General features: G+C 51.6%; 1 protein-coding gene across 12 annotated transcripts in view; it reads right to left on the bottom strand.

The window, feature by feature from the left end:
- Ssdp (Sequence-specific single-stranded DNA-binding protein) overlaps positions 1–14,089 on the bottom strand; it is a 96,376-nt gene that overhangs the window by 50,040 nt on the left and 32,247 nt on the right. For all 12 annotated transcript variants that reach the window (XM_077692719.1, XM_077692720.1, XM_077692718.1 and 9 more), the window contains exon 4: positions 8,310–8,394. In XM_077692719.1, coding sequence (XP_077548845.1) covers positions 8,310–8,394 — 85 coding nt within the window. The remainder of the gene's footprint in view (positions 1–8,309; positions 8,395–14,089) is intronic.

A 14,089-nucleotide genomic window follows, 5' to 3' on the forward strand; every position in this document is an offset into this window, starting at 1 on the left:
CTGGCGAACCTAAGGATTGGGCTCTACAAGTTGCCAACGGTTGCCTCGAGTTGTGCAGCGCGTATACGGTCATTCCTCGGAAAAATAGCAAAAAGACAACACTAAAACAGGAGGACATCGTCACAGAGCTGCCAGAACGGCCGCGGTTATCCGAAACATCGATGTTTTTCCGCGCTCCCTGTTACCAAGGCATTCATTGCGGAACATACGCATCGCAACACTGCCGCGTGCGTCGGCCCCGCCCGCGGAAGACTCCACCGCCAGGCTCCATCTAACGACGAAAGCGCCGACTCTGCCCGGCACCGTTTATTGATAAGCCAGACGAGCTACAAATTCGCTTTGGAAGGCGGAGTGCCACTCCGGAGTTAAACGCACACCCCGTTTAATTACGACGAGAAATTTTAAAAGAACAGGCACGAAGGCTACAGCACCGGTTTTGGAGGAGGAAAAAAAAAAAACGCGTGCGGAAAACGCGTCGTTCTCCGCAAGTGTGTTTGGCCCTGAAAGCAGCCCAAAATTAAAAACAGGTCATGGGCTTGAAAAATCGCACCGCGTTTTGAAATTGGAATTGACGTCTTCACCAAGCGATATGGATAATTAACGAACGACAACAACTCAACGAGCGGCGCAGCAATTCGCTACGGTCCCGTCGGTACAAACTAACCGACAGAGTGGCCGTGTTCTAGGCGAACGACCCGAGCAAAAGCTTTCGCCGTCCAAAGCAATACCACGGCCGCTAGATGAAAGGCAATACCAAAGCGTGCCCAATCAAGGCTGCCGGCGCCACAGTATGACGGAGGAAGCGGGAAATTTGAAATGGGCCATCTTGGAGAACAAGAATGAGGCCCCATTTAATGAAGTAAAGTTCTCTCTCAGGTACTAATACAGAAGGCTACGCACAGACAGCTAATACGGGAACTCGGTTTTCACGATATTGTGCTAAACGAAGAGCGGGAAATTTGAAATGGGCCCTCTTGGAGAACAAGAATGAGGCCCCATTTAATGAAGTAAAGTTCTCTCTCAGGTACTAATACAGAAGGCTACGCACAGACAGCTAATACGGGAACTCGGTTTTCACGATATGTGCCAAACGAAGAGCGGGAAATTTGAAATGGGCCCTCTTGGAGAACAAGAATGAGGCCCCATTTAATGAAGTAAAGTTCTCTCTCAGGTACTAATACAGAAGGCTACGCACAGACAGCTAATACGGGAACTCGGTTTTCACGATACTGTGCTAAACTTGAGAGCGGGAAATTTGAAATGCGCCGCTCCCCTGAGAAAGAGAATGAACTGCTCGATCTTTACACAGACAAGTCAAAGTTGCATGTCGTCGACACAGCATATTTACGGGAACTCAGTTTGCACAATACTGTGCTAAATGAAGAGCGGGAAATTCGAAATGCGCCGCTTTCGTGACAAAGAGAATGGAGTGCTCGATCTTTCCACCGACAAAGCAAAGTTGCAGGTCGTCGCCACGGCACACGTGATACACGCGGTGATCCGCGGTATATATATACCCCGTTCCAGTGCACGCGTTGTCTCCTTCGTCCCGCGTTTTCTTTTGTACTCCTCCATTTCCCCGCAAACTGCTTCTAAAGCTCCGTCAAGCTGAGTGCAACAACAACTTTCAGACCTGACAGCCCTTTTTATAACACGGCGAGGTTCGCGGAAACGTTCTAGAAAGTGCAATATCTCAAACGCTGTTAGCCTGCCACAAAAACCTGCGCGTAAGTAGTAACCAGCGGTCGCGCTATCGACGTTCACTACTCGACAGCGAGCCAGTAACGGAACTATACTAAATGTAGCGCTCGGAGACGTAATTCACGCGAGTGAGACGCTTCTTTTATGCACGAGTGGACAGAGGAGACTCGCGATGCGAGGACGAACAACGGCCGTGGGCAGGTAGGGGGAAAATTAACAGCCACCCACTTCGCAAAACGATCGCATATACGCTACTACAACGACGCCAATTCCCGGAGAAGCCTGCTAAACACCGAACAATAAAAGAGAAATGGAGGAAACAAATAAACGAGACATAAAAACCAGAAAAAACACGCACTTCGGTTGTTTTTTTCTTTGTACGGGACCCTCGGTGCAACACACAATACAAAAAAAAAGGCATCCGCCCGGCTGATAAAAGCACAAAAACAAACAGAAATGAATCAGAAACAGGGAAAGCAGACGCGACATCGAGAAGGAAAAAAAACTGCGCAGTCAAATATACAGGCGCAGAAAATGAGGGGCCAAGAAACTCAGTTTCGGGCGGGATAAACCCAACCTGGAACAAGCAGAGAGAGAGAGAGAAAAAAAAAAAGAGAATGTAAAACGAAACTAAGCTGCCGTTGTAGAACTCACGCGGCGCGCATGAACGAACGAACGAACAGCAAGCAATGCGCGCCAAAAAACATATCCCACCCACACCGGCAACCCTCGCCGGCAGCGATGAGAGAGGAAAAACATCGCCAACGTAAAACGCAAAAAAGAGAAACCCTCGACGGCAAACGCTTCGCGAGGAGAGAGAGAGACGACAGGGAACGAGAGTACGTCGGCAGGCGGAGAAAAGGAGGGGATCCAGGAAAGCGTGGCAGGGGTCTGGAAAGGGCAAGAGGTTGCGTAGGAGAACATCGAAGGGCACACGACGGCACAGCGCCGGGGGAGATCATGCGAAGAAAGAAAACGCGCCATCAGATGGGGGAGTGGGGAGATGCCCTAGGGAACCGGGAAGTGGGGGGGAGGCAGCCAAAAGAAGAGCCGCTGCAGCCCCCACAAATAAAACCCCAGAAAAATCGAACGCTGGCGCAGAAGGACGATACTCTCCCCCACAGCCGAGCAGCTGAACGGTCGCCGCCAGGGAAGAAGGCTGATAGGGAGAGAGCCAAGAAAAAAAACAACGCATCCCCAACATTCCGAATCAGCTCCGGAGAAATAGGGATAAAAAAGGACAGTGGGAGGAACGAGGCGCGCCCGCCTACAATAATTAAGAGGCAAAAAAAGGAAAAACGACTGAGACATCGAGAAAACAAGCCGACCGCGCAACAAGAGACGTGGGCGCCAGAAAAGAAAAACGCATAGAAGGAAATCCGAGACGGGACAAACAACAAAAAGGGTGATCCAAAACCGCATGCGGGAAGCGAGATAGAGAGAGAGAGAGGGAGACGGGGCGAAATGACGATGAGACGGTAAGAAGAAGAAAAAAACATACGAAAAAAGGAAGGACCCGGTTTCCCAGAAACGGTGCGAGAAAATGGGAAGCGGAGGGGTCGGAAAGAGCGTCGACGTCACCACCGGGACAAAACAAAAGGATCGGGGCCACCTCCTCCCCTTTGCGACGCGTTACGTTTCCCCATCCCGCCTACAGTATCGCCACGTCATACATCCCCGGGCCTTTTTCCCCATGTCGGCGGTGACTAAGGAAAGGAAGGGAAAATAGGGAAAGAGGACTGGCGAATGGGCACGAATCAAAATACGGCCGACGGAAGGGGAACCGACAAACACTGCAAGACGCAGTGTCCTTTTTATATAAGTGCTGGACAGGACGACGAGCGCGAAACGAACGCCAGAGAGGCTGCCTAGAGAGAGAAAAAAAAAAATACACCAGCGAGGAAACAAAACGAGAATGCCACCCTCGCGCAATGGAGAAGGGGAACGCAGAGAACGCGGGAAACAAGGTACAAAACGAAGACGAACCCAGAAGAGGGCGCCAAGGCAAACACACGAACGAGGCACTGAGAGACGAGCCAACGGCGACGACAAGAAAAAAAAAGAAAGAAACGTCAAGGATACGGCTGCCGGGAAATGGGAAAAATCAATGCCACAGGGAGACTGGTTGCACCGTTCGTACGTACTACAATAAGTCCTCGATGGAAGACGGGAAAAAAAGGGAGTTCGGTTACGCGACATGCAGAGCGGATGGATAGAGAACGACGCGTCGAAATTCCCGGAAAACAAGGGGCGGGGAAGGGTGAGAGAAATCTGGGGAGGAAGAACCCCCCCCTTCTAGGGCCGACAAGGCCCCCTGACAACTCTTCTCCCCTACGCAACTGTTAATTTGATGCGCCGCACAGACTTCGTTGTTTTATTTGGACAAAGGAGTGGGTGCGTGACGTCAGTGGCGAAGCCACAATCTTTTTTTTAGAGGGGGGGGGGGGAAGGGGGCGTTATAACCTGTAAAAAATTAGCAGTGGCTTAGCTCAGCAATGCAGGATAAACTTAGCGTGAGCTATGCTTCAGCAATCCAATCCAGTCCAGGCTAATCCAATCCAGTCCGGTCCAGTCCAGTCACTGCTCCTCGCGCATGCGCAACACGGCTCTCCAGGAGCCACGCGAAACGGATATAAAGCGGCTCCGGCGCAGCGTCAAACTTGGATACTGCGCAACGGAGGCGCACAGCTGGGCACACGCCAACGCCAGTGCGTCTGCCGCGGCTATGACGTCACTCATCTGGTATGCTCAGACCGGCGAATGTGCATACCCCATTCTCTACACACCCGCACCCCGATTGGATTGGATTTCCAATCCAATTCAACCAAATGCTCCTCACGCTTGCGCAGCACGGCCCTTCAGGGTACACGCGAAACTGCTCAACCTCGGCCAGTGTAGCTTAGGCTACAAAATCAAAAGAAAGATCCTGCGCCTGAACAATAATCATTATCGTGCTTAAGGGTTAATTGTTTCGTTGGCTGTAATGTCTGTATAAAAATATGAGTGCATACGGGACTCTGAAGAACCACATTTTTCAGTGGACTCACACCCTTCTTATTTTTGTTTTCACATTTCAATATATCGATGCGGTGCGTAAATAGCATGACAAAAAAAAAAGACCGAAAGAAGGGGGAGGCGGTGTGTTCTGACACCGAACCCCCCCCCCCCCCCCCCCCCCTTCCCTTCTTCTCCCATGGCTACGCCCCTGCGTGATGCCATACTGCACTCCGTTCATCAAGGGCGCGCACGGAAGTAGCCGGTAACCTTCCCGTTCGAAAAGCGGACGCCGGAACTTCGAAAGGCCGCTCCGAAACGACGGGGGTCGAACGCTGGCTAGAGGCGCGCCCACTCCGCTGCTGGCGGTGAGAAGAAGACCGCGTTCGATAAGACAGCCCCCCCCCCCCCCCCCAAAAAAAAAAAAAAACAGGGGATTGCAGAAAATAACGCAGGGGTTAGTGGTTTTTAATCGCAGCTGAGAGGAAGGGTTAGGAGCGTCTGTTGAAGAACGAGACTCGCCACAGGCCGGGTTTCGAACTAGTACCAGAAAAGAAACTAAGACAGCCAATACCAAGCGAGGCGGGCACAGAGAGATTCGAACACTACTACTCTGGAAAAAAAAAGAAAGCACGAGGATTACGCGACGCAACACGGGGGCGCAGTTACGGCGCTAGTAGGGCGAAAACGCAACTGACTGCACGGGCGCATTCACAAGCCGCGTTTACATGAATGCGACAAGTGGCGCATCGCATCGCATCGCATCAATTTTCTAGCGCATCGCATCCATGTAAACGGGGCTAATGCGCTAGGAAAGCGCGTCGCATTAATGCGCCAGACCGGGGTGGATTGAGACGCGTAAGTCGACTTTCGAAGTGCATGTAAACGCGAGCGCATCGCATTAGAAATTATGTCGACAAGAAAAGTAAGCCCTGCAAACGCAGCTTTGCATTTAAAAACGTCTAAATCGATTGTAAGACGCCAGAAAAGGCGAGTCGTGAAAAAAGAACAGAACCAGCCGTGCCGGAAGCTTTGAAAGCGCCAGAAACGCTGCTTTACCTTCGATGTGCGACACCGTATGGCGCCACCATCGCACCAGAGGTAATGCGCTACATGAAAACGCTAGCGCATCGCATTACTCGTGATGCTCTAGGAAATCTGACGCGCTGCTATCGCATTCTGTCGCATTCATGTAAACGCGGCTACAGGCATCCAGCGGGGGATGGGGGGAGAAGGGGGAGGAGATAAGCACACGCATTGCGCCGCGCGACCAACCGCTCCCGGGGAGCGAGCGCTCAAGGCCGCGGCGAAGCAACACCTGGATCAGCCCCGGCTGGGAGGAGCGAGCGCCACGGGGCAAGGTACGCAAGCACGCCTGGTCGGAACCAACTTCAGCTATTTTAACGAAAAATGCATCCTTTCCATTAGCAGGGTCGCCGACAACGAACCATGCGTACCAGCTGTGGTGGCACAGTGGCTACACGGCGCGGTGCTTCTAGGCACGAGGTCGCGAGTGCGAATCCGGCCATCTGAGGCTGAACATGCGATACAAGCGAAGGACGAGAAAAATGAAGGGAGCTCACACTGACGCGCAATGCTTGAAGGTGGCGAAGCGCAACCTTCACGACTATCGCGACGTTGAAGTCCACGATTGCAGACAATTTGCTTCTTCTTCGCTGCGCAACATTTACTCCACCTTTGTTGCTATAACGGCGAAAAAGACGCAGAACGAACGGACGGAACGCGCACACTTAAACTAGGCGCCCGCAGGTTGAACGTGCACCCTGTCACGTGTTCTGCGTCGAGCAGGTGACGTGATTACTCTTCCCACAGTATCCCGTGACCAGCTTTAAAGGAGCCATGAAGACAAAATACAAGGTGGGCTTATTAGAAAGACTGCTTAGTCCCGATAACAATGATACCAATATCATCGCAATCTTCGAACAAATAACGGAGATATTAAAGAAAACGTGTGAAGCAGTCGCGACCCCCTAGCCAGTTTCCTGCAACTTTTCTATGACGTCACGGAACCTTGTTTATGCGATTGGCGGCCGCCTGAGTGACCTGTCGCGACGACACATGACTGGACGCCTGTAATGGGGCCTCTAGTTCCATTTGACCGCATCGCTTGAATGCTAGCATGCAGTTAACGCACTGAAAATTATGTTTTATTGTTGGCCCGTATGACGTCATTCTTGCTCATAACACGTCACCGTGGCGCAAAATTTGAAAATTTTAAATACTTATTGCTTTTTTTTTTCGTTATAAAAACATCTTTTGGGGCTGTAATTGAGCTGAGTAAGATACTGAGTCCTAGTTCTTTCAAATTACACGAAGTTGTATTTTCTCTTCAAGGCTCCTTTTAAGACATTACTCAGATGTACAGAAACGCGAGGTGCAAACTTCCCGAACCGCACCCACAGTTAACCAGGCAACAGCAAACGATCCTGCGGCGCACGCAGGCGGGATCGCTAGCGCATCCCGTTCTGTTACACCGAATGTACGCGGCGCAGCACGACACACTCTGCCCTTTCTGCAAAACGGAAAGAGGCACTCTGGCACACATCATAGCCGAGTGCAAAGACCTCAAGAACCCCCCACCTCCCTTTCCCCCCAACACCCCCAATCCCCAACCCCCCGAGCGATGGGAGACCTTGTTGTCCAGCCCCGCCCTGCCAACTCAGCTAGCACTGACGGCCAGGGGCCAGGAGTTGCTGGAGACATACGAGTCCCCTGAATAGGGAACCACCCCCGTCTGGTGCCTGCGCGCACCATCGAATTTTCGAGCTCAGTAAAGTTTATTCTCTCTCTCTCTCTCTCTCTCTCTCTCTCTCTCTCTCTCTCTCTCTCTCTCTCTCTCTCTCTCTCTCTCTCTCTCTCACAGTCACAGCGAGTGAGTTAATTAACTTGCGGTCGCAGATTGTTGGCTTGTGTGTGTGTGTGTTTGTTTCGGTCTGTATGGTTAACAGGCTATAAAGAAAAAAAAGTGTTGTCTTTTGAAGTTTTCTAAAATTTCCATGCATTAAAGAAAAAAAAAAACACTGCCGTACCACAGTTGGTAAGACGACTGACTCCGTCGATCTTTTAGACATCGGTTCGAATCCTGCCGGTGTACGGATTTCTTTTTTTTTTTTCTGTACTGTTATACTGAGTTTTGTAAAACGCCGTAATCAAGGAATTGCTAAGCAGCTTCGCTGCGGCGATTTTAGCTACGTTCACGCCACCAACTCCCCGGAGGGCGCATCACGTGGCTCTGACGTCACCGATCCCCGCGGCTGGCGCTCTCCTCGGCTAAGGGGCACAAAGTTGCTGACGTCCCACGGAGATCACGGCACGCTTGCCTCGAATTCGAACGTTCCCTAATACACTAAGGAACATTGCTACTTCGGTAATTGGCGATGCCCCATGATTGCTGCTCACCAGGGGTGGTCGCGCGGACCCGTGAGCTACGAGACGGAACACTGCAGACAGCTCTGGATTAATGTTTACCGCGGAAGGTGCGCTTAGGCGACGTCAGCCTCAATCTCCCAGCATGCCCCCACCCCCTGAACTCCCTGCAAAGAACCTAGAACTAGGGATAAAGGAGGAGATTAGGGAGGGTTGGAGGGACTTACATAGTCGTGGAAGGCCTTGGCTTCGCTGGAGTGCTCACAAGTGTCCCTCCGCTCCGGTGCCGCGCAGTACAGGTCCCAGAACACGCTGCGGGAGAGAAGAAGAAGACATGGTCACTTTTAAAACGAAAACAATTTCCGGGTAGCGCGACACACACTGGTAGAAATGCCAGCAACTGAAAATTAAATCCGCTGCTCATCCAGTCCTTACGACAAGAAAGCAGGCGGAAGCCTGGACAGCCAAGCTGCGTTCGCCAAAACGTTCCAAGTGGTACCATCATCATATCCACCATGCCCATTCATGTCCGAATTGCACTCTCCAGGGGAAAACAAAAAACAGCCCGAACTTACAAGAACACATACTGCAAGAGTGCTTTGTTGGGCGAGTCGGTTCATGGCTTCAAAAAAAAAAAAAAATTAAAAGGAGCGCAATGTACGAGGGCCGAGAAACACAGTAGAATGGACGAGCGCTTTCTCTGTCTTCGTCCGTTGCGCGGTTTTTATTTATTTTTTAAAACACATTCAGCACACGGGATCCTTGTATCGGAAGGCAATCCTTTAAAAAATGGCAGCATTTCCGCTCCGTGGATGATGGCGAGGGTGCAGAGTACGGGGACTCGTGATGAAATCCATGTTGCGCCCGGAGTGACATCCGATTTGAGCCGTGAGTTGCACCTTGATTATTCCCTAAATGAAGCTGTAACTCATGGCTCAAATCGAATTTCGGTTGATTTTCGCTTGATGGTGGTGTGCGCACGGATGGACGCGGACGGACATTGGGAGATCCTAAAGTACTCCGCATCAGTACAGGCGAGGGAGTAAGCCGGTTTGACTCACGGTCGAAGCCGAATGGGTAAGACAACCGACACTAACTCTGTCTAGTCTAGCAGACACAGGCTCGAATCCTGCCGGTGCCTGTGTGATTTTTTGCGACTGTAAATGCTGTTCGCACGGACGCGGACGGACATTGTGCGGTCCTAAGGTCCTCCGCACCTAAAAGCTCGGTTCGACCACAAATTGATGTTTGACTGCTGGGTTTAACGCGCCGACGCAACGCAGACGATGAGGCGCGCCGCAGTGGAGGGCTCCGGATTAATTTTGACCACCTGGGGATCTCTAACGTGCACGGTTCGACAACAGCACCCAGAGGAGTCAAACGGTTCTTGCTGGGAGCGGAAGTAATCAAGTAATCAAACGAAAGACACGGACTATGCAGTTGCACCGAGTGTCGAAGACATTACCTTCGGGGACCTTTCCCGCGCCACCAGATAACGAAACTTAACCGACAAACAAAAAGATTGATTGCTCCAAGTGTCAGCGAAGGAAAGCGGTTCAAACAGAGGCGTCGACACCTCAAATAGGTCATTTCTCCGCCGTTGGCGCGTTTGGGGCGCAGAACAGACACAAAGACGCGCAGACGATACGAAAGAGGTCGTCTGCTCCTGCGACGCGGCATCCCGCGTCGTCTGCAGCAGCAGCTACGCAGTCCTTTCGTTGCACGCGGCCGTACGCTGCACAGAAGCGCCCAACGCGTGACGAAGTTCCTTCTCGTGCCGGGGCACCCAAAGGTGCGGTTAACGTTTACACAGGAAACTAAAAATAAACGAAGAAAAAACGGGGACGCGGGTGGCCGCCCGAAAAACCATCACGGTGTAACTAGACCAGGACGGAGAACGAAGGAGCCGCGTTGGGTCACGTATCCTAGTTCCACCGTAGGATTTTTTTTGAAAAATCGTTCTCTTTTTCACCGCGCAAATGCCTTGGTAACGCTTATACGGGGCTTGCCGCTTGCTCAGCTCTGCTACTATTTTTTGAGGCTAACATAGCTTACCTTACCTGCTCCGTTTACAATGGCCCGAAGACAAAAAAAGCACTGACGATTACTACACTCCCTAATACGAAATTTGTGCGCTGCGCGACCTGCAGTCGTCTCGGTCACGGCGCATATCTGCTGCGTCTCGGGAAGTGATAGCGTGATCAACGAATGCACGGCGGGCGGGCCCTACAACGCCGTTATCTCGCTGCGCGGCGCCGCCAACGGCAAGCATGTTCTTACAAGGACGCACAGGACAAGGACAGCGCTGCGTATGTCCCTTTCTTGTCCTTGTCCTTGTGTGTGTGTTTTTACTGCGCTGTAGCTTAAAGGAGCTATGAAGACAAAATACAAGTTGGGTTTATTAGAAAGACTGCTTAGTCCCAATAACAATGATACCAATATCATCGCAATCTTCGAACAAATAACGGAGATATTAAAGAAAACGTGTGAAGCAGTCGCGACCACCTAGCCAATTTCCCGCAACTTTTCTATGACGTCACGGAACCTTGTTTGTGCGATTGGCGGCCGCCTAACTGACCTGTCGCGACGACACATGACTGGAGGTCTGTAATGGGGCCTCTAGTTCCATTTGACCGCATCACTTAAATGCTAACGTGCAGTTAACGCACTGAAAATTATGTTTTATTGTTGGCCCGTATGACGTCATTCTTGCTCATAACACGTCACTGTGGCGCAAAATTTGAAAGCTTTTAAATTCTTCTTGCTTTTTTTTCGTTAAAAAACATCTTTTGTGGCTGTAATGGAGCTGAGTGAGATACTGGATCCTAGTTCTTTCAAATTAAACGAAGTTGTATTTTCTCTTCATGGCTCCTTTAAGCATGTGGAACGAACTAGCGCAGACATAAACGTTACTAAGGAAGAGTAGCGTCTGAAAAAAGTGTGAGGGGCAGGCAGTGAGAGATGACGCCATTGCAGCGCGTGCCGCCATCACCCTCACATTTTCGCCAGACGCTCCGCCACGGGATTCGAACCTACCCGTTTGCCAAATGAACTTTTGTTTTTCACTGCACGAGAACAGTTTCAATCACGACGCTGCAATACCAGACATAGCCCGTGTCTAGATGCCGTCAAGTGTCGAAAATATTCCACCAGAATTCCTGAGAAATAACTTGGTATTTCGCAATAAACGGTTACGCACTAAACTTCGTCGAAGGCCACGCGCAAACAGCAAGGCACGGCAGCATTTCACGGAGCGCTGCTTGATTCGCGTTTTATTAACAACCCAGAAACAAGTTAGCTCAAGAAAAATTAGCTGTTATGTTCCTTTCCTTCGTTTAGAGAAAATGCAAACTGTTCACGCCTCACGAATGCTTCATCCCACAACGAACGACTGAGGTTGTTTTTCGTACGGATGTTTTACAATCCATTGGCTCTCAACTCGGGCCACTAAATTTAAGCCTACCCAACCAGATAGTACAACACATCCTAGCAGCACGGTTCAGTAATCCGCATAAACAATTCTGTCGAAGCGACGAGTGTAAAGCGATCACGTATCAAAGTTTTCCCCCCACGACGTCGCAAACTCAGGACAACGACCCGTGATGCCCCGCCCACCACGCGGCGACAGCCGCTTCCATTTCCAACATGGCGGCCACGCGGAATTTCGCGCGGCTCGCGATTTTATCCGCGGGAGCTGGCTGTTTGCGACATCGCACATGCGTCGTCCTTCGCGACACCGGCACAACTTTTTTTTTTGTTTTGTTTTCAAACCGCACAAGAAGCTAACGTACGCGTTACGCCGGCCACGAGCTGTTCGGCGCAGGTGCGAGAGCCGAACTCCCTCGACGGGCGCAGCAGCTGTGCGCTGCACGTGCCAAGGACACCCTGGACTAAGGACGTCGCCCGCGCGTGGAAACGGCTCAACCGACTCTTCCGCTTCGCTATCTTAATAAACGGTCCCTCATCGCCCTCCTCTGTTACAAATGTAGTCCGCTTGCAACCGTGGGGAGCTGCTCATCGTGAAACGCTTCGGTATGTACGCACCACCGCTCGATGATCTGTTGGAACTTTTAACCAGCTACGACTGACTCGAGAGAGAGAGAGAGAGAGAGAGAGAGAGAGAGAGAGAGAGAGAGAGAGAGAAGAGAGAGAGAGAGAGAGAGAGAGAGAGAGAGAGAGAGAGAGAGAGAGAGAGAGAGAGAGAGAGAGAGAGAGAGAGAGAGAGAGAGAGAGCTTTCATTAGAGGGGAAAGCCGAGATGTTTCGACACCGACATGCTACTCGGCGGGGAAAGAAAAGGCCCGATAGATTACCGGAAGAAAGAGAAGAAAATAAAAGAAAAATAACAAAAAGGTGACGTTCAGTTCGTGTCAGCAGTGTGATTGAAAAGTCTGTTTTTCATTTTTAACTCTAAATCACTGCAATGACGCCAATCCTGTCCAGATAGGCGAACAACGCCGACAGTACTTCGCGTTGAGCTGGTGGGGATGACCATGGACAAGGATTGGTCCATGGGAAGAGGCGCTCTAGTTCCTGCTTAAGGCTGCACCTTGCGTTGATACATGCAGGGCATTCCAATAGCAGATGCTCCACGGTTTCCAACGATCCGCAGTTGTCGCAGTAAGGGTTTTTCGTAATACCAAGCCGAAAAAGGTATGACTTCGTAAGCGCTGCGTTGAGACGAAGTCGGTGGTATAGCGTCTCTAATCGGCGCGGAAGTACCTCTGGCAGCCTCATCTTGAGCTCAGGGTCTATGTGGCTCAGGAAGGCATGGTGGTGATCTGGAAGGGACCAGAGACGGTTCCGTTCCATTAAAACGAACGCCTTCGCCATAGTTTGGCATCACGCTTAGTGAAGAAAAACTTCCTCACATCGCGCATATCCAGGCCCCTGCGAGCAGCTGCATCCGCCTTCTCATTTCCTAGAACACCAAAGTGACCGGGAATCCACTGAAACGCTATACAGTGTCCAGCGTCGTTGGAAAGTAGCAGCGTTCTCAAGCCTCACCACGAGGAGCGTACAGGCCCTCGCACGTGGCGGGTACGTTGAAGATACTATTACAAAAGGGGAACACGCGTATTGGAACTGAAAAAGCCCGCTTCGACGGCAGCTGCAGACAGAAGACGGCGCAAAGACGACTCTCACGCGTTACTTTAGTACAATAATTTTACGCGCACGCACACACACAGAAAGAGAGGGAGAGAATGTGTTCACAGCGAACCTATTTGAGGCTCGGTCCGATTTGCGCGCCTCCACGACGCGGGATTTGGAGTAACTTTCTCGTACAATGTGCCAACAAGGCTTAGCGCTCTGGCCACCCCAGTGGTCACGCACGCTCCCTTTTAGCAGCGGCGTCGGCTGCCTGCCGCTAACTGTATCGCCATTTCGTCGCTGTCATTCCCATACCCTCCCCTTCTGCCGGCCTTCCCTGGCTACAAGCTCAATTCCACGATGCGTACACGTGGTGGAGGGAGTCGCGGGACCCGTCGAGACGCCGCGCTTCGACGGATGTCCCCATAGCGACGTCACTCTCTCCACAGTCCACTACTGATTGATTAATATGCGGTTTAACGCGCCGACGCTACATAGGCGATGAGGCGCGCAGTAGTGGAGGGCTCCGGATTAATTTTGGCCATTATTCGTACGCCCACCCTCGAGCGTTGGGAGGCCGCCGCGCTGTGCAGTTCGGACCCTGAGGACCAGCGACAGTTGGTGGACCGGGCCCACAGGACCGCAGCGGCCCTGGACTGAGGGCTTCTCCCGCTTTCAAGCGCGAACAAATATTTCACTACCACCACCGCCCAGGGATCTTAACGTGCGCCCAAAACTCGACAACACGGGCGTTTTCGCTTTTCACCTCACCAGAAAAGCGGACGCCGCGACCGGGAATCGAATCCGCGTTTTCGGGGCTCAGCAGCACACCAACGACGACTTGATAAGGTACATCGAGTTTACCGCCCACGGGTGGCTGGCGCCATCTCCGGAAGACCCTAAAAACTATTTCCGCC

Source organism: Haemaphysalis longicornis, unplaced genomic scaffold, assembly GCF_048455015.1.
Source record: "Haemaphysalis longicornis isolate Haplotype H1 unplaced genomic scaffold, Haemaphysalis longicornis Haplotype H1 scaffold_12, whole genome shotgun sequence".
In the NCBI taxonomy this organism is placed as follows: Eukaryota; Metazoa; Arthropoda; class Arachnida; order Ixodida; family Ixodidae; genus Haemaphysalis; species Haemaphysalis longicornis.